Here is a 20,691-nt window from a genome sequence, read left to right on the forward strand (position 1 = left end):
AGTGATAGTATGGAGAAGAACAACCTTATCAGCGACCTGAGAACTAGGATGAAGTTCACCCTCAATAAGTTTGCAGTTGACACCAAGCTGGGGGGAGTAGTAGATATGCTCGAAGGTAGGTCTAGGATTCAGAAAAACCTAGACAGATTGAAGAATTGGACCAAAAGAAATCTCATGAGGTTCAATAAGGATAACTTAAGACAGAAATATCCTATGCACTGGTACAGGCACTGGGACTGACTGGCTAAGTAGTGGCTCTGCAGAAAAGAACCTGAGGGTTACAGTGGACAATAAACTGAATATGAGCCAACAGTGTGCTCTTGTAAAGAAAGCTAACAACATACTAGGCTGCATTATGTAATGCCAGCAAATCAAGGGAAGTGATCATTCCTTTCTATTCAGCACTAGTGAGGCTACATCTGGAGTCCTGTGTCCAGTTTTGGGCCCTCCACTACAGAAAGGATGGGAACAAATCGGAGAGAGTCCAGTGGAAGTTAACAATAGTTAGGGGACTGGGGCACATGACTTATGAGGAAAGGCAGAGGGAATTGGGTTTATTTAGTCTGGAAAAGAGAAGTCTAAGGAGTGATTTAACAACAGCCTTCAACTACCAGAAGGGTGGTCCCAAAGGGGATGGAGCTGGAACAGGGATAGGCAACCCTCAGCACATGTGCTAGAGAGTGGCATATGAAGACATTTTGCTTGGCATGTATGCCACGGGGCGGATGTTGGGGAAGCGGCTGGGGCTGTGCTGCCGCAACAAGGATCAGGCCCTTTGCATCTCACCTGCCACCCACCCCTGGCACACCAACATGTTACAAATCAAGGTTGCGGGTGTTTGGCACTCTGCCCAACACATTGCTGCCCCCTGAGCTAAACTGTTCTCAGTGATGGCAGATAAGAGAACAAGGAGCAATGGACTCAAATTGCAGCAAGGGAAGTTTAGGTTATATATTAGGAAGAACTTTCTCATGAGGAGGGTAGCAAAACACTGGACCAGGGTACCCAGGGAGGAATTTCCATCCTTGGAGGTTTTTAAGACCCGGGTAGACAAAGCCTTGACTGGTATGAGATAGTTAGGGCTGGTCCTGCTTTGAGCAGGGGGTTGGACTAGATGACCTCCTGAGGTCCCTTCCAACCCTCATGCTCTATGATTCTAAGAGAATCCTGCTCAGTCCTTCTGCCAATAACTAAGCTTTTCCCCCCTCCCATTGTCTGGTTCTCAGAACCTCCCAGGATCAAGCCCTTATTGGACAAATTGCATTTCAGATCTACATTTTTCTATCACTTTCAGTTTGCTATTTTCCTTGACTCTTTCTTTCCAGTGCCTTATCTGTTCTGCCACTGGGAAAGGGTTTGCTTTACTAGCTAGTAGCTGCATTGTGGGTCTTTCGTTATGTTAAAGAACCCACTGGGGAAGATTGTTTTTTTCCTAGAATTGATAATATACTTTTTTCTCTGAAATTTAGCTGATCATCTAAACTAGGCAGCTTTGCTAGGTTTTGATATATTTTAAAAGTGAACCTGTCAGTTTTTTGGCTGCAGAGAGATGGAAGAAAGAAGGAAAGCTGTCACAGGTGGGAAATACATGCAGGAGGAGAAAATGGATTTGGCTTTGTAGACTAGGTTTCTATGTATTTTTCATGAGTTCTTAGGTGGTTCTTTGCTTGCTTTAAGGATTTAATCTTTTGTGGGTGTCAGAGTTTGCTCTGAGTAAAATTACCTCACTCCTTTGATTGATCTAGTGCTTTTGTTTGCTTGAAAAAAGAACAATCACAAGGGAAACTCACAACAAAATTATCTTTTGGTGTTACAAAGAATGGAAAATAGAGTGTGAATGTGTGTGTTTCTGCATGCAGAGAGAGCAAATCATGGCTGGGGGCCTAATAGTGTTCCCAGTAAAAAGACATTTCAAAATTCCCAGTATTTTCAGTCAGAGTAAACTTGAGCCATTTAAGTTGCTTCTGTTCAGGCTATATTCTGGTACAAGATGGTGCAGTTATTCTGAAAGTATAGGGTGGGATTAATAAAGAGCACAAGGTCAATGGAAACCAACCTCAGGATGCTGCACTGAAGCTGCTGAGCTCTGCCCTTCTCCAGCTGCCTGGCCCCACCGGGATGTGTCAGGTCCCGGGGTCCAATAGTTTTTTCTCTCTGGAGCTTGTCCCTGACACTGCTGCCAGATGGACTGCCAGCCAGCATGTTGCTGCCTGAGCTCTGAGGGGCCTGGTCTTTTTCAGAGTTCAGGTGGTGCCCAGCTGGCCAGCAGCCCAGAGCTCAAGCAGCAAACCAGTCCTGGGCTGTGCTGGGTCCAGCCACTGGCTCCCCCCACCTGGTTTACCAAGCAGCAGCCATGGTTGGCAGGCACCCAGCAGCTGGATGGCTCTGGGCATGAAATGCAGGGCTTGACGCCGCTGCCCATCTGAGCAGGGCTTGCACAGAGCAGGTGGGAAGGCTGTGCCACTCACAACCACCTCCCAAGCCCAGCAGGGGCAAAAAGTCCCATCCATGGACCCCTCCTGGTGCAGGGGGTGGGGTGGGGAGGGGGTTCAGGGGCTTCAGACACCCACCAACCACAGTCATTGCTGGGTAAGCCAGGTGGGGAGAGGTGGCAGCTAGACCCTGCGCAGCCCAGTGGAACCTGGGGTCAACAGGAACCAGCCCCACACTGCTGTACTGCAACTGCTGAGCTCTGCCCTGCTCATGCCATCCGGCTCCACTGGGGTATGTATCCAGGTCCTGGGGGCACAGGCACTGGGTGGGGTACTTTAAGATACTTAAAATGTGTTAACATGAAGCCACTATAGAGTTAAGAGCTTCAGAAGCCACCTAAAATTACCGTGTAACAAGGGCCTAAGTAAATTAAAGCAAATGGAATATCAGAAATACTCTTCTTTTGCTATTAGGAAACAAAGTTGCCCTAGAGCAGGCAGAAGTATTTTATCTTACACTAACAAGGAGTGTATCATAGTATCATAGTACTTAGTGTCGGAAGGGACCTAAACAGATCATCACAACAGGTCCGACCCCCTGCCCTGGGCAGGAATGGGTGCTGGGGTCATATCACCCCAGCCAAATATCTGCCCAGCCTCCTCTTGAAGACCCCCAAGGTAGGGGAGAGTACAACCTCACTTGGGAGCCCATTTGAGAGCCTGGCAGCCTTGACTGTAAAGTAATGTCTCCTGATGTCCAGCCTGAACCTTCTTTCTAACAATTTATGGCCATTATTCCTAGTAACCCCAGGTGGTGCCCAGGGGAACAGAGCCTCCCCCAATTCCTGCTGGTCCCCCCTGGTGAGTTTGTAAATGGCCACCAGATCCCCTCTCAGCCTTCTCTTGTGGAGGCTGAATAGGTTCAGGCCCTTTAGCCTTTCTTTGTAGGGCCTGCCCACTGCCCCTTGACCATGCGAGTGGCCCTCTGGACCCTCTCAATGCTAGCCACATCCCTCTTGAAGTTCAGTGTCCAGAACTGGATGCAGTACTCCAACTGTGGCCTGACCAGCACCACATAAAGGGGAAGGATCACCTCCCTAGACCTGCTTGTGATGCATCTGTGGATGCACGACAAGGTGCAATTAGCCTTACTGACTGCTTCCTCGCACTGGTGGCTCATGTTCATCCTGGAGTCAGCCATGACTCCAAGATCCCTTTCTGCCATCATGTTGACAAGAAGGGTGTTCCCCAGCCTATAGGCATGTTGCTGATTCCTTCTCCCTAGATGCAGTGCATGTTTTGGTAGGATTTAGATGTGTTGTATAGTTTATTTTAATAAAAGAGGTTCTGAAAGTATTCATTCATCAAAACCTTAGCTTGCAACAAGAAAAATTCTTTATTACCAGAAAGATTTCCATCATCTCTAAGAGCCAAGGTAAGATTCTGTCAATTATTCATGTTGATGAGCTTCACATTATGATAATTTATAATACCATGAACATGTTTTTATTGTCAGGATTAACAGTGTAACGGAATCAATTAAAAAGCTACCAGGATTGAGTTAAAGGAATCTATTGGCCAGACAATTCTGATATATATATGATACCTAAGTACAAGTATCCGATGTGTTTACGTTCCAAAGGGCAGGCTTTTAACATGTTTGATCACTAGGATTCTAAGTTTTTAAAATATCTGTAATATGACAGCAAGTAATATAGTGTTAAAGAGCGCAGTCAGAACTGTGGATTCTTGATTTCCATTTCTGACACCTAATTTTCTGTTCATGTTAGGTAAACCACTACTTTTGGAAACTGGCAGGCAGTCACAAGTATATGTGTGTGGGTGGATGGGTAAGGGTGGCTGCTATCCAGCAGCAGTAGTTAACTTAAATCTGATGATATCTATAATGATTGTCAGCTTCTTCCCTCTGCTGTATAAAAAGAAAAAGATGGATTAAGATAACATTGGGGTGTTATACAAGTGAGGCTGAGGTCTGTCTGACTACCTGGATTCATATATGAGATTCACATTTGTTTGTTTTTTATGTTATTTAAGTTCTAACACAGTACAGTGAACAAATTGTTTGAAAGGGCTAAATTGGTTAATGATATTAAAAAGATGAGGAAACAAATTCAGAAAACCTGATCCAGAAATACATTGTTCAGATTATTCATGGGTGAATAGACAGCTCATGCGCCTTAGTACAGTAACATGGAAGGCAAAAGTACACAATAGTACACAAATGCAAGAATAACACAAACGCAATACAAAGTTCAGGGACCCCAACCCAGCTTGACTGACAAGCCCAATTTTTATTTTGGACTACTATTTTTAAAGTTAGAGAGGTTTATTATGTATACATAAAACAAGTGTCGCTTCCAAGTTTTGCAAATAAAAAAGGAGGACAAAAATGACAGTAACTAAGTACAGTCAGTGTAGGATCCATCATCAAAAATCAACCTGCACTGAAAACTTTGAAAAATTGTTTAACCACAAAACGTAGCACAAAACACTCCACTTCTTTAGCCATACAGGAAGACATGCTACAATAGCTCCCCAGCCAATCAGCATCACTAAGAGCCTCAGACCAGGAAATCCTTCATTGTACGGTATATGTGAACATTGTGACTAAGACGTCTCATTTGTTGCTCTCTTCTTTTTTTTCTTGCCTTGTTCTTTGTGTCTGCAGGATGGCAAGGCAGATGTGAAGTCCCTCATGGCGAAATTCAATACTGGTAACAACCCAGCAGAGGATGTTTTAGTTAACAGTCGACCCTTCCGACTCCCAGAGCAATCTTCAGGACTACAGGCTAGAAAAGCTGCGCTTGAGAAATTTACCAGTCACGGGAATGCAGGTCCTCCTTCTGGGCCCCACGCCTTCCCCAAGTCTGCATCTCCTAAACCTCCTTTAGGAATAAAACCTCCTATTGATGATAAGACAGACAAGGATCCAAAGCCTCCATATTTGAAACATAACCCAGTGGCACACAGGTTTGGGACTCCACCTCATGCAGCTAACAGAGAAGATGATGGAAGACCTGGATTCCCCAAGCCTTTGGGGTCCAAGCCTAGTGACCTGGGAAAAGAGGAGCCAAAGCCAGTGTTTCCCAAACCTCCTGGAAACAAGTACCTTGGCTCAAACACCCAGGACCATGACTTCAAGCCTGTGCTGGGGCCTAAGCCACCTTTGAATTCTGTACCACAGCATGAGAGTGAGCCAAAACCTGTGTTCCCCAAAATAGCTGGGAAAAAAGAGAAGTTTGCTGCTGTACCACAGGAAAATGACCCGAAGCTTCCTTTTCCCAAACCACCTCTTGGCCAAAAACCTCCTCTGGCCCCTGATACCTCCCACAATGAAGACACATCCAATAGAAATGTTTTTCTGCATAAGGGACCTCCAGGCCAGATAGGCCCCAGACCAAAAGGTCATTCATTTAGGACAGCAAAGGAAACAGAGGAAAATAGCAATAACAGCCCAGATTCTCCAGCTGGCCATTTTCCCAATGTGGCTCTGAAACCTGTTCGCGATCGGATTGCTCTGGCTCCGAGCATCCCAAAAACTGGTGAGGAAAAGACTGAAGAAAAGAGGACTGGTATTGCCAAGAATATTTTCCTCAGTAAAATGAACCAGGAAGATTCAGGCTCAATTCCCCCTAAATTCCCTAAGCCAGCTGTCAGGCTTGCTGCAGCAGGACCGTCAAGCAGCTTCAGTGAAAAAGAAGATGGGGACAAGAATTCAACCACCCCGAAACGGAAAACATTGCCTCCCACCTTTACGGTGGGTCCTGCTCCTCAAAAGCCCAGCAGACCCCCTAAGGTGGACCTGGAACGATTTCGGAGACATACTACAAAAGACAGTGAGTCTTTTTCCCCTATTTATTACTTAATTCATTCAAGGAGAAACTCCTGTCGGTGTGCATGGATTGCTGACACATGCAACCCTGCATCATGCAAACCCTGCTCGAGTCCTAGGCTGTACTTGCATTACCCATCTGCACAGAGCAGAATTAAAAACAATGCGATACCTTCACATATTGTACAGAATGTGGGACAGGTGGCTGCTTTGCTTAGTTTATTTGTTTCTGAAAAATGCTTAGTTGTGGTATAACTCAAATCAAATATTTCAAGTATTACTTTTAACTGGCCTTTATTTCTGATTTCCCTTAAATGACACATTGAGTAGCATGCCCTTCTCACAGTCATTTCCTGGAGGGGAGACTGATGGCTACACATTTGAATACATTGGCCTCTAGTAACCACCACATATCTTTGTGCTTTTACAAGGACCAACCACAGTACATAACTTAGAGGTGAGGTACCTTCTTTTTAATGTCTTTATAAAGACAGACCTTCACTGAATGTCCCCTGAATTAAAGCTGCTTGGATTTCAGATCCCAATCTCAATCCAGGCTTTACAAGCCACTCTGGAGCATGATTATAAGTGGGTATAGCTCCATTTAACACCATTTCCTTCACACAGCTAAAAAATAATTGTGTGTGAATTTACATCAGCTAAAGATCTGACCCTTATTTTATGAAGGAACAAGGCCCACTGAATTTTGTGATGGTTGAAATCTAAAGCTAAAGTTTTAGACTTGGGACCATTTCAATATAAACATTGATATTTTGCTATCTATATCAACCTTCTACAAATGTGCCTGAAATATTTGTGAGTACTTACTTATATGCCCCAAATACTGCAGTTTATTATAGTAACAATCTTTTTTTTATGTTCAAAAGAGGTAACTTTGTCCTGTATGTTGCATGGGCAGATACCTTGCCCATACTGATCCAGTTGAAGGATCTGGGGTCATGTCTGTAAGACGTGGTACAACCGCTATTGCTTTGGGTTCAATTTTCTGAGGCCGGTCAAGAATACAATCTTACAAATCTGAAACATTTGTACCTAAACATTAGTACCTAAAGTTAGGTTCTCAAGTATCTACATTAGGCTCTTAAACAGAAATTATCAGATTTTCAGAGGTGCTTAACATTTAAATTCTCACTTAGCTTGGTTTAAAGGTCTGTCTGTAGGTAGAGATTTTAAGCACTTTCTGGAAATTTTTAAATGGCTTGTTAATTGGACTTTTCATTGAGCTACGTAAGTTTTGCCTGCACTTACAATTATATTACAAATCTTAAAATAGTTGGTGTTTTTCTTAAAAAAAACACCTGCTAGAGTAACTGATTACATAGAAATCTCTGATTTCATTTTAAAGAAAACCCCATTTCTACCCTCATAATTGCAGAAAAAAGCTGGAAAACATGTCTTGAGCATACCCCACAGAAACCAGAAGGAAAATAAAAAGAACCCCAGTTTTACTATTGTGTAAAAAAATCTCACTATTGTTAAAGTCAGTCTCATGATTTTTCCAGGCTTCAGCTTGGAGCCTATGTCAGTCAGACCTTTAGTTACATAATCACATCAGTAATTTGAATTTCTCTAACAGTTCTTCACTTAAATCATTTTACAAGCTGTTAAAACCCACAGCAGACTGTGTGAGGTGATCAAGCTGCATTAGTCACTTTTTACATGAATAGCTTGCACAGATACAGTTGCAGCTCTGCAATTATGCTCGGACAAAAAGCTTCACTGTAGTCAAGACCCATGTTTGTTTTTGTCACACGCTGCGATGTTTGCAGTTTTGTAGCTGGTTTTTATATAGTGCCAAACAGACCTAACCAAAGACATTTGAAAATATCCTGCCCAGGTGAAGACTCTGGGAAGAATACAAGCTCTGAGTGCTGAGTGAATCTCACTGATAAAAAAAGCCATTCTTTGAACACTAAATATGGTTGCAGCTTTATATTCAGTTGTTAATTCCTTCTTGGTGGTAAGTGAGCTGCTGGAGCTCAACTAGCTCAAAACAGCATTACCTGTAACTACGTTCTGGTTTTCCTGTGTCACTATGTATTTTTGGAAGGGTTTTCATGAATTCATTGCAGGGGCCAGCTCCTCAGCTGGTTTACTTCTATGTAACTCCATTGAATATGAAATAGCTGTGCCGGTTTACAGCAGCTGAGGAAATGGCCCGTTGTTTTTAGAGCCCTGGTCAGAATTTCTCAGTTATGCCTGTACGTTTGACAGTCAGAATATGAAGATAGTGAAGTTTAAGTTCATGAGACCATGAATTAAAGAGCAGGCTCACAGAGATTAAGCAAAAACAGCAGCAGTACTGCAACACCAAACATTTAAAAAGCAACACCCAGGCCTCAGAAAAAGTAGCATTTTTTTTTTAAATACTAATTAATTTGGGTTCATATTTTCATACATTTGGTTCATATTTTCAATTTTTTTTCCTTTAACCAAAGAGTCAGAAACATATTTCTTTTTAAATGAAAGTGGAGAGTTCTGTGTCATTACACAAATGACACCTTAGGCGAAAAAAACACCAAATACTGCAAGAGTTAGCAATGCCACAGTGGTTGATAACTATTTTTTAGTTTGTCTGTTTGGGCCAGGGAAGACTGAAATGTTTAAAGTGCATTTCAGTATGCAGCAATCCATGTGCAACCTGCATGATCTTATTCTTGCAATGCTCTTGCTTCCTCCATTCCCCCCCCCTTCCCAATCTGTATGGGGGTTCTGATCATATGCTTGGCTGCACATGCGTACAAGGCTGTGAGGATGCAGACCACCTGGCATCAGTCATCAGGACCTTTAGTTACAAACTGCCTGGTGCAAGGATTGTGCTTTTTTGCATCTGTGCTGTTGAATGCATGAAACTGATGTTGGCAATAACAGAGAACACGTAGAAGTCAAAGTATTTCTACCAATGAGTATGGCTAATATCCATGTGTGCTACCTAACCTGACTTGAAGAAAGGTACGTTATCAGGTAACTTAACTAAAATAGATCCTGGCAAATGTTTTTTGTAACTGTCATTACTGCTGGATTTCTGGGGATACAAGTTATGCCATGATGGTACCTTTTTGAAGTTAACCAGAGTTGTTTTTTCAACTGTCACTTCAAGAATCAAAGTTGTGCCAGGAAAGTGCCGCCCCCTCAGCAAAAAGCAAACTCTTCATGTTACCTTGGCCTCAAAACCCCAACCAATAGTAGTATTATACTGTATCTGCTCCTGTGATTTTTGAATTGAGTAAGAAGAGAATGAGCAAACAGAGCTAGGCAGGAAATGGATTTCCCCTCTGGTGAAACTTCTTGAAATGTCAGAAGTGTTCCCACTCCTGCGTGGGACAACTCAAGACCTTTGGAATTTTTCTAAACAGAAAAAAAAAAACGTCTCCAATGATCAATGTGCCAGTGGTTGGGGCACTTGACTTGTAAGAGATTCATGTTCAAGTCACTGCTCTTTAGATAAGTTCTTGAACACAAGTCTCCTATGCACCATTTGAGTGCTCCAGCTGCCAAACTATCACCTCTGCTATGACTAGTTTATCTCAATCTCTCCTGCTGGGGTTGTGCTTCTTTGTATAAATAAATATTCACTGAGCCAGAATCCATAGTTCATTAGTTAAGATGCTCACTTGGGAAATAGCACTCCCTGGTTTGATCAAGCAGAGCAGGGGCATGGACTGGGCCCTCCCACACCTCAAGTGAAGAACCAAACTGCAGACAAATAGCTGCTCTGGTGTAGGTCTTTCCCTTTACCTAGGAATTTCACCCTAAATCTGAGTAATCTTTCTTGATAAAGCATTTTTAAACTAATATATTCCCATGGACATTTTATTTCTTTATGATCAGCATTTTCCAATGACAAAGTATTTTGAAATAATCCCAACCAGTTCTGTAAGCAAACCTCATTCCGTCCTGGACGGCACATGGACCTACTGCCATAGTCCATAGCACTAAAGCCATTTCCACTGATAGTGGAGTGTATTGTTGGGTCAGTTCTAACCCACAGGAGATCTGTGCTTTTCAGATGCAGAAAATAATAGAAAGAATCATTGCTATTTCTAAGTATCCAAAAGTGTGCTGGGGAGTTTCCACTGAAACAAGTCAAATGAAAGAGTCCTTGTCTCAGATCTCTTCCAGTCTGAGCCCATACCTCTACAATAAATCACACAAAGTAACTCTCGTACTTATGTTCACTTCAGTGGAGGTCTGTGTGTGTACAGAAATCCAGCCACCTAAAGTCAAGTATAGGTTCAGAATCTTAAATACGTTCCCTTTTCTGCCTTGTGAATGACAAGCATTGGTGCTTCTAATATAAAGATGATTTTAAACTTCAATTTCAGAACTGATACCCTCTTAATTGAATGATATACAGTTCATTAGACTCAAGGAAATGTAGGTCTGATTTGAATGCAAGACAAAACAGTGACTTTCAGAGTTGTAAGACAAGATTTTTTAATTTAGCTAATTCAAGTAGATCATTATTTAGTTAATGAAGTTGTAAAAATAGGACTTATCAGAGTTGTTCAGTTATCTTAAAAGCACAAAGTTGGATGTCCTGTTCTTTCTATAGTCATTCATTATTTAGGTAAATACTCAGGTAGTCCTGAAGCTACAGTGTTTGTGAATCATCTCCTCCATAAACTAAAGCCCAAAAACTATCTACTGATAATAATGTGTATAAGTATTTGGAAAATACTTAGGGATTTTGGATTTAAGGGATTAATGTCATTTTATTGTTATCCCAGTGCTAAAATGAGGAAAGAGATATATATGTATAACAGAACAGCAGAAAGATGTATGCATTATGAAAATGCAAGGGAAGAAAAAATACTTGAACCAGAGACAACTGTTTTGAAGACAGGGCAAACTAATAACACATGCATTTTTAATAGAAACCAAGCTATACTACAGCTTTGTTTTTAGCATCTAATAGAAGAAGCCACCTTTATTATGCAGCTGAACTACAGCATGCTACAAAGTCATGTTTGGCTTAAATGCCTGTCCAAGCAACAGTATTAGCATAGCCTGGCAGTAAGTTTCACAAAATGCCTCATTTATGATTACATTGTCATTTACAGAAAGGCAAAATGTCCAGCCTTGCGTTTAAAATGTGCAGTAAACTTAACTTATGACCTAATGTTCACTAGCAGGGATTTAAACTAGGACTTTTTATTTTGAGATTCCATTCCATATTGATGTTAATCATTCTTATTATTGAAAGTGAAGCTGAAGAACAAGTTCTTGACCCATGGGTTTACTAAAAAAATCTTAAATTTCTGGGCAGGTAGTACTGATACTGCTGTCAGTTGAGTTACTTTGGATGTACTCCAGTTTAACTGAGAGCAGAATTTAGTCCTTAAGATATGCTTTGGGTCCTGATGGAAAGGAAGATATGAGGTTTCCAGTTGTTAGGTAAGGACATATCACCTATTCATGTCAGTGAATAAGAGCCCAAAGTATTCTGTTTTCAAATGGCCTTTAGTTTAAAATATTTTACATCTCTCAGAAGCAGGAGAAACAGATTTTGAAGCTTCTCTGACTGACAAAAATATTGATCTTAGAACCACATCATAGGTTCACCATGAAAATCAGAATGGACAGTGTAGGCTGAGCTACTGTGTAAATGGAGCAATACAGAACTGTTGTCCCCTAAATGATAATGACACTAAAATTATTTTCATCAATAGATCTCATTGATCTCATTAATAAGATCAATAGATGCTCCAGACCTGGCCCAAAAAGACTGTCTAAAGCACAAAATCAATATACTATCTTTGTCAAGAAACAAAGTTGTCATCCTATAAATGCAGTATGTCCAGCTTCCAGCAGTCAGATTTTTGTGTTGCAGGAAAGCTGAACTACTTTTTTCATTCCTATCCTTTCTTGTGCATATTTTCAATCCCCAGGCAGAACTCAGTGCCCACTGTTGATAAATACTGAGTATCGGGGGGGGGGTTTTCATGAACAAACTACAGCCACATGCCTTCACCTAAGAGACTTTTATTTTAAATTAAGACAGAAAGAGCCCTTGTGACAGAGCACAAAATACTTCCACTTTAATATAAATAGGGGAACTCTAAAACCACAACAGGGGTTTTGCCATTGACTTCAGTGAGGACAGGTTTTATTCTGTGGATCCAATTCAATCAGTGGAATGAGTCCAATATACACAGCTGAGAATGAGACACAGTGCCCAAAACTATTACAGCTGTAAGATTACAGTTACTGTTACAATTCACCAAATCATTAGACAGGCAGAGCAGACAGTGGACTGACTATTGAGATGATTAGGGAATAAATATAATCAAATGCACACTGGGTAAATACTGGACGAACGTAAACTCCAGTATTTCCCATCATAAGATTGTGTCAGATAAGGTCTATGGTTGTATATGGTTAAGAGGAAGCAAGCCTACCACAAGGATTGCTACATTGTAAAAAAATGTTGCAAACCTGTATTTTAACATATTGCATTCAATACCTTTCTTTGGTGTGAGGCTTGCAATTCTTTTTTGAATAACTGAACATGGGTGGGGGTGGAGGAAGAATTAGTTTAGGATGAAAGAAACCGATCTGTAAAAATACCAAAGGCAGTCTGCAGCTAGGTTGAATCGCCATAACTTTTATCAATTGCAGTTTCAACCTGCTGGGGATTTTCCACTGAATGTCTCCATTTTCCTTTGCTGCCAAACACATGGAACAACCTTTCCTTTGTATATAATGGGCACATCTAAATGTGCTATTAATGTTATAAAGGCTTACTGAGCAGCAGGGGGGCAGAGAGCTACCCCATCATGGCTGAGCAGTGCCAGGACTGGGGGTTTTCCCTGCCTCCTGTGACCCCCTGGTTTTGGTCCTGGTCAGCATCTAGACAGTTGCCCCTGGTCAATGTCTAGACTTGTGCTGCTGTGCAGTACCTACTGCACAGTTAGTTTACTACCTGTATATACAGGTAGTAGCTAACTCTGCAGTAGACTAATTTACTGATTTACTGCACAGTAAATGGTGTGCATGTGTCAACAATGATGCTTTACTACACAGTAGATCAGTCTACTGAATAGTAAAATGTCCCATGTAGACACACCCTATGAGTATTTTATTACATACCATTAATGAGATGGACAAGAGCACCTTCTCCTCATTTATACATTTATAACCTACATTCAGGTTTTAGGGTTCAATTCTGCAGGTTTTAGGGTTCAGTTTTGCAATCCTGCTTATGATAAAACTTCTATTAAATTCATAGGAATTAAACATTGTAAATGTAGCTGTTAGTTCTATTGGATTATAGTTGAACGATTACTATAAAGATGTTACAAACACTTATTTAAATTTCGAAGTGAATGAATTCACTTCACCTATATTTGTTTTAATTTTGTTAGTGCCCTTTTGGTGCTCTGTGATTATTATAATGTATTAAGCACATGCTTAAGTATTTTGTTGAACAAGCACAGATATAAACATATTCTTAAGTAAATGGCATTTTGAATTAAAGCCCAACAAGAGTGGTCATTGCTGGAGATGAGTATATCAGCAGAGAGGTGGGGTTGGGATTCATCACGTTATGAAGGTTTCTTTAGAAAAAAGTATTGGAAAAACTAGTCAGGTGGGAAAGGGGGGATGGGATAAGAAGACACTATTAGACTAAAAATTACAGTAAAGGCAAGGGATCTGATTGGATCACCGCTAAACTGATTCTGCTTATCAAAAAAGAATACCTTCTGGGTCAAGCCTAAAATCATGCATTTTATTTCCTGAAATCTTTTAGCTTTGGCCTGCTCTTCATTAATTGCTACACAAATGTGGGGAGAACTTCACAACACAGAGAAAGTTATTTTGAAAATCTTAATTTGCCACTGGGATTATAAATTGTTGCTTTTTTACAAGAACATGATATAAGCCCAAGTGATGGAAGCGAAGACTGGTGGGCATTGGTCAAAAGCATTTCATTTTTTAATTAAAGATGTCTTTTGCTTTTTCAAAAAATCTGTTTTGTAAACCAATTCTAATAATGCCCTGTGATGGAAACTCAGAATTAATGCCTATGTTTACCGCAGCAACAGTCCAATACTACAGCGAAATAAAACATTTTTACTTCTTTCTCCAACAGTGCAAAACATCACAGTCACCAAGCCCTGGTTAAATTATAGGTTGGCTTCACTTACTATGATGTCAATATTTGTCTTGCACTCTCCAGGCCTCCTTTTTCATTGCCTTCAGCTTTAAAATTGTCCCTGCTATAGGAGTGCAGTATAATCAACATATCACCAGAATTCCTCTAATGATTTAAAAATACAAATCATCACATCACTTTCTCTTTAATCTGAAAGAGAAAATTGATTAGTTTATGCACGTCATTAATTTCACTTGATTTATATGTAAGAGTAAGTGCCTTTTGTGTGCATTTGTGTGCATAGGAAGAATTTATTGAAGAAATTAGTTTTGTGTTTAGTTCTGAAAATAGTAACATCCAGGATCATTCTCCCTTGCAAGAATGTATTCCTCAATCTAAATCATCTCCTGGGAAGGTTCTATCCCTCACAACCAATTCATTGTTTCAGTGAAAGAATCCCTGATATAAATGCAATGAGGGGAGGAAGAGTCGATTTTTCAGGTAGCTGCAGCCAGTCCCAGGGATTGTACTGGACTCAGAATTCACTGGGAAGCTAACACTGTTGGTGGCTTTGTGGTGATCTGTATTACTAAATAAACAAACTGCTGTATTTTGTAAAAGTTTAATTTATTCAGGGTGTTTTGCTTCATTTTTAGACATGTACATCAGTAACAAGGCCTAGACTTCTTGAAAACAAGGATTAGGGTAGGCTGAACTGTATCAAGCAGGTTGGGATTAAGTTTTTTGGCAAGTTAAAGAGTAGCAATGAGGAGTGAGAAAGAGTAAAAGGTTTCAGAATAATTAATTCATTTGAGACAGATATCCTTGATAGAGACAAATAATGAAATAGAGGCTTTAATATTTATTTTCCCTGATAGCATCATGTTAGTCTTGTCTGAGATTAGCTTTAGTCCAACCTTTCAACCTTGCTGGCCAGATGAGTGGTATGACATAGGTCTGTGGGCTGGTCCGATGCTTTATATCGGGCCCCATACTGGATCACACCTATGGTCCCAGCCTCACATGCAGGCTCATGTCATTTGGCCCGCAGGGCTTGGAAATGTAGCAGTAGGAGAGCGGTAGCACTGTTAATTGCCACCACCCTCCCACTGTCGAATTTCCAGACCTGGGGGGAGCCCCATGGGCCAAATCTGGCTCGTAGGCCAGAGGCAGAGCACCACTGTTTCAGTCTGTTGTTTTTCTTCCAGGTCTGATTTTAACTAAGCACTGAGAAACTGGGAAGCAGGATGATAGGACCCTACAGCTCCAGAGCCAATATCTCTATGCGGTTAGCACTTTGGTCAATATTGTCCCACCAGCTTTTTCACATGCTTCACATAGATCTTGTATAATGCCAGAGAGAAGAGCAGACCTTGTGGGGCCCTTAGAGATGGAGGGATAATTACTCATAATGTCTATCTCTTGTTTATGACTACAAGGAGCTCATCCATTGGAGGATCATGTGCAGACTTTGTACTGTACTATGTCCTGAAGTCTGAAAGAAAGGTATTTGGGGTATTTGTCCACTGATGAGTAGCATTAGAGAATGGGTTTTTCTTGTCATTTGCACAACTGTCTTGCTTAAAAAAGAGGTTACATTCAAGCATCACTGTGTGTAGTTTTCAGTGCGAAAAAGCTCCTTCTTAAGTACTGATGGTTCTACTGTGTGTTTAAGACTGGGTGGCATATGCCTCTACTCCTTCTTTGTTAGTACTTGAGTACCAACCAGAAAAGGCCAGAGTCCCAAGTAGGGCCTCTGATTGCTGCCAGCACTTCTATGATTTTTTCTGGAAGTTACCAACAATGAGTGTTAATTATTGCTAGCATAATTTCTTATTCATTTGGTGCCATGGGTTTAGGCTGGGTAAACCCCAGCCTGGGGCTCCCCCCTCCCATCCTGCAGACAATGCCAGAGCTGGGTGGGGCTGGGGGAGAAAGGCTGTAGACCAGGGGTGGGCAAAATGCGGCCCACAGGCTGGATGCAGCCCACCAGGCCATTCTATCCAGCCTGCGGGGCCCCTAAAAAATTTAGAAAATTATTATTTATCTGCCCCTTGTTGCCTGTCTTGCGGCCCTCAATGGCTTGCCAAAACTCAGTAAGTGGCCCTCCGCCTGAAATAATTGCCCACCTCTGCTGTAGACAGGCAGCCTCTCTCCACTGGATCAGCTCCAAAGTGGAGCTCAATCCCTGCCCTCCCACACCCCATGGCCAAACAGCGAATGCCTCTTGGGACAGGTTGGGGGGTGTTGCTCTAACTCATGGCACTTTCTGGGGAACTGCCCATCTGTCAGTGGTCATCGTGATAAAATTCTATGTCTATGTTCTTGTGGCAATCTTTGGAAGATAGACTTTTAAGTGGAACTTATGAAAATAATGTAGGTCTAAGGCCAGTCTCTGTCCTCATGTATGCACGTAAAGCTGTCATGCACGTAAAGCTCACGTATGAATGAAGAATTTGACTATTGTTTTAAAGGAGTAGTACAATTTTGAATAGGAAAACTCCTATTCTTTTAAGGAGTATATGGTTAGGCACGTATTGTTTCCGTTTTGGGAGATAAGTGATTTTTCTTGCCTCAGATATTGCATACTCAATTGCTGTGCTCTCACACTCTGAAAATCAGGCCCTTTTAAGGTGTCCAGGATTAGACAACTAAACATTTCAGCAAACAAAACCACTGATCACTCTTGAAACCTTTGGTATTAATTTCTAAATAAATATAACAAGAGCCAAGTATGGTTTTATTATTTTATGATAAAAATAGTAAGGGACTTGCTAAACAAAATAGCCTAAAGTGCATATTAATCATTTGGTCAATGGCTTCATTCTAAAAGATTATTTTTGGAAACTAGAAATATTTAATTTTGTGTAATGTTCACCCAGCCCTCCATACCATGGATTGTACACATTTGGAACAGTGAGAAACCTTGCATACAAAGTTTCAATGGAAAATATTTTAAAAAGCAAGATTTGAATGCAAAGCTCTGTCATTAGGCTACTTATGCGAGTAAAATTTGCACAGGTCATATATTTATAACATTCTAATTAATTTTAACTAGAATACTATGCCACATTAATTGGTCTAAATATTGTAAAAACTATATAATGAGTTCTTTATCAGAGGCACCACCAGCTTGTTGATTTGAGAAACAAAATGTCACTTTTAAACAACTGAGTGCTCATGCTAATAACTCCCTTCCCTCCCTCTGTTTTCTTTTCATGCCCTCTCTGACCATAATCCATGATTTATGAATGATTTATTTTAAATTATCAGAATCTTTTTGGAATGAACATATTCCATTTCAAAATAATTCAAATTAATTTTTTTTCAGAAATAAATCCATATGGTATAAAATTAACTGGCTAATGTTTATAAATCTTTTAAAAATAAAGAATAATATTAAAGATACACTTCAAACAATGGGGAGTTTTATCTGACATTTCAGCATGAATAATTCTATGTGCCTCCTTACAAGCTGCCACTGCTGTGATCTGAAGTAACTTCACAGATGCCGGCAAATGCTGCACATCCGCCATACCACTCAATATCTTTGCCTTTCATTTTGATACAAAAGGGTGTGATTCTTGCTGACAATGAACTCACGTTAGTATCTTTATTCCTCAAAATAGTTCTGTTGAAGTCTGTGGAGTCCTCTGTCTAGGGAAAGTTATTTGCGTGCCTAAAAATGTTTTTTTGACTCCAAAGGTAGATTCAGACACTGACTAGTTGGCAAATATTGCATCATGTCTAGTTTGAAACATTGCAGTATGACTAGTTTCAAAACATTGAAAACATTTTTTTGAAACACTAGTTTAAAACCATTACCCTTACACCTATATGTTTATGTCTTTGCTGGTATGCACATACAACTTCCATTTCATGCTAGGGACCTCTACAGTGAACACAGCACACCTGCTCCATACACATTGACCCTGGGCACAGACTAAGTATGGCCAAGATAGAGAGTAATGGCACTTATTTATTACATCAATGTCAGGGTTTAGAGCATACAGAGCAGTCATGCTTTGCTTCGTGGTGGCATTCCCTAGCCTGCTTGATTAAATACAGTGAGTCAAAAAGCCCAAGGCAGAATCAATTCAGTCTTTGCTGGTTGCTCTAAGCTGCATGGACTGAACCAATAATGAATCAATTTTCAATTGACAAAGGCAGGTGGAGGCCTGCACAGACCCAGGCCAGAAGGAGGGGGCACTAGAGCACACCTCCCAGCCTGCCCCCAAGCGGAAAAGAGTCCCCTCCCAGTGTGGGCCCCCAGAGCTGGGAGTCTGGCCACAGGAGGAGCCCCATGCCTCTCCCCAGACCAGCTTGCAATCCCCCTAGCCCTGGTGTGCCCAGCTGCAGGGAGGAAGGGGGCGAGGGTAATTTCCCTTTTGTGAAGCTGGGCCAGTGCCAATCACTGACACACAGGGGAGAGGGAGAAAGTCCCCCCCACTCCCTCCCAGGGCTGGCCCCCAAACCTGGCATCCATGTCAGGGGATCCCCAGGGGAGTGATTCCTCCTGCATGGCCAGGCTGCTGCCAGTCACTGACATGCAGCGGGGAGGGGGGAACAAAATCCTACACTGTGGTCTTGGCCCCTGAGCTGGAGCCTTCCCAGATTGGGGGGGCTGGGTCCTGGGGGGATTTCCCCCCTCCTCGCCCAGCCTGGCCAGCTCTATGGAAAGAAGGATTGGACTCTGCTATCCGGCATGTTTTTCTGGCTACCACTGGTTCTGGGTTGTGGCACTATGGAGCACTCCTGTCTCTACCACCTGGCACGAGAGCCCCAGGCCACTCAGCATGTCCTACCAGACCCTGGCACCAGCAGCATCCAGCAAGATGTGGCAGGGACTGATCCTCCCCTCCACAGAGAGCTCCTGTCCCTGACCTCAACACAAGCTCCTTGAGTTGCCCACTGCCTGATCTTGCCAGTTGCTGCTGGTGCCAGGCTCTGACAGGACATGCTGGGCATCCTGGGGAGCTTGCACCAGAGGACAAGATCATGTCCACCACCCAGTGCAAGCCCCCCAGGCCACCCAGCTTGCCCCACCAAACCCCAACATCATCATCAGCCAGCAAGACGTGCCAGGCAGCCCCAAGGGCTCATGTCAGGCAGCAGGGCCAGATCCTTCTTTCTATGGAGCTGGTTCGGCTGGGTGGGGAGGGGAAATTCCCCACCAAGGGGCTGCTTCCCTGCAAGCTGGGAAGACCCCAGCTCAGGTGCCCAAGATGGGGATGGGAGGCTTTGTTCTCCCCTCCCCATGAGAATCAATGACTCACACTAGCCCAGCTGCATGTGAGGAGGATCACCCCCTGTAGCTGGGCAGATGAGGGCTGGGATCTTCAACCAACTAGGGGAAACCCTTCAGAGGCTGGAGCTCCCCCAGTGTGGGCAGATGCCAGGCTCAGGGGCCAGGTGGGAGTGGGGAATACTTTCCCTCTCCCTGCAGTGGGTCAATGACTCGCACCGCTGCTTCTAGGGTGGCCGTGGTCCTGGTTTATCTGGGCCACTCCAGGACTCTGTAGCCTGATCCCAGCCACTTTATCGAAAGCCTTGGGCCAGAGTCCAGCAAGGACACGGAGCAGCATGGTACACCAGGCAAGCAGTCACGCAGGTACCACTGTTTCTCAGTGGGAGCAAGGTGGGTGACTGGGAGCAGGCATCATCCCACCCACATGTGGCATGTCCTTGCTCATACACAGGAGCAGTAATGCCTGCCCGGCTGCGTGCCTGGTACACCATGCCACTCTGCCTCCCCAGTAGGCTACAGCCTGGGACTTTTGACCAACCAGCCAGGACTGGGCAATGGAATCCTGGATTATTCCAACCAAACCAGGGCGCATGGCCACCTTAGCTGCCCACTGGGTGGGATTGGCCCTGACTCAGCCAGAGCAGACAGCATAGCTCAGGCTACCCGCCTGCCTTGCAGGGAGGTTAGTGGAGGGCCCCAGTGTATCCTGGGATGCTGGGGGACTGAGACATAATTTGAGTCGAGAGAAGATCTAGGACAGAAGTTTCATACACTGGTTTAACATGAATCAGTTACGTCTCTTACTACATCCATCTTTAAGTTAATCTTAACCCGGGATCAGCCATTTTGAAGCCAGTTTGTCTTTGCTGAACTTTTGTTCTGTTACAGGCTTAAACTGGTTTCTAAACAGGTTTAATGGTTTATATATAACTTCTGTCCCTAGTCCTTATGCCTAGATAAAAACATATTTGGAAAATGTATAGCATGCAAGATCAGAGGAGCATAATAGAAATATTCTTCAACCTTCCCTTTAGTGGAT

At 42.5% G+C, this 20,691-nt stretch overlaps 1 protein-coding gene across 2 annotated transcripts in view; it reads left to right on the forward strand.

Annotated features, from left to right (window-relative positions):
• The window catches only part of FYB1 (FYN binding protein 1), a 91,991-nt gene that overhangs the window by 12,701 nt on the left and 58,599 nt on the right, over window positions 1-20,691 (forward strand). For both annotated transcript variants that reach the window (XM_019495848.2, XM_019495849.2), the window contains exon 2: window positions 5,122-6,289. In XM_019495848.2, coding sequence (XP_019351393.2) covers window positions 5,149-6,289 — 1,141 coding nt within the window. In that variant the 5' untranslated portion in view covers window positions 5,122-5,148. The remainder of the gene's footprint in view (window positions 1-5,121; window positions 6,290-20,691) is intronic.

The sequence above is a fragment of the Alligator mississippiensis genome, chromosome 3 (assembly GCF_030867095.1).
Source record: "Alligator mississippiensis isolate rAllMis1 chromosome 3, rAllMis1, whole genome shotgun sequence".
In the NCBI taxonomy this organism is placed as follows: Eukaryota; Metazoa; Chordata; order Crocodylia; family Alligatoridae; genus Alligator; species Alligator mississippiensis.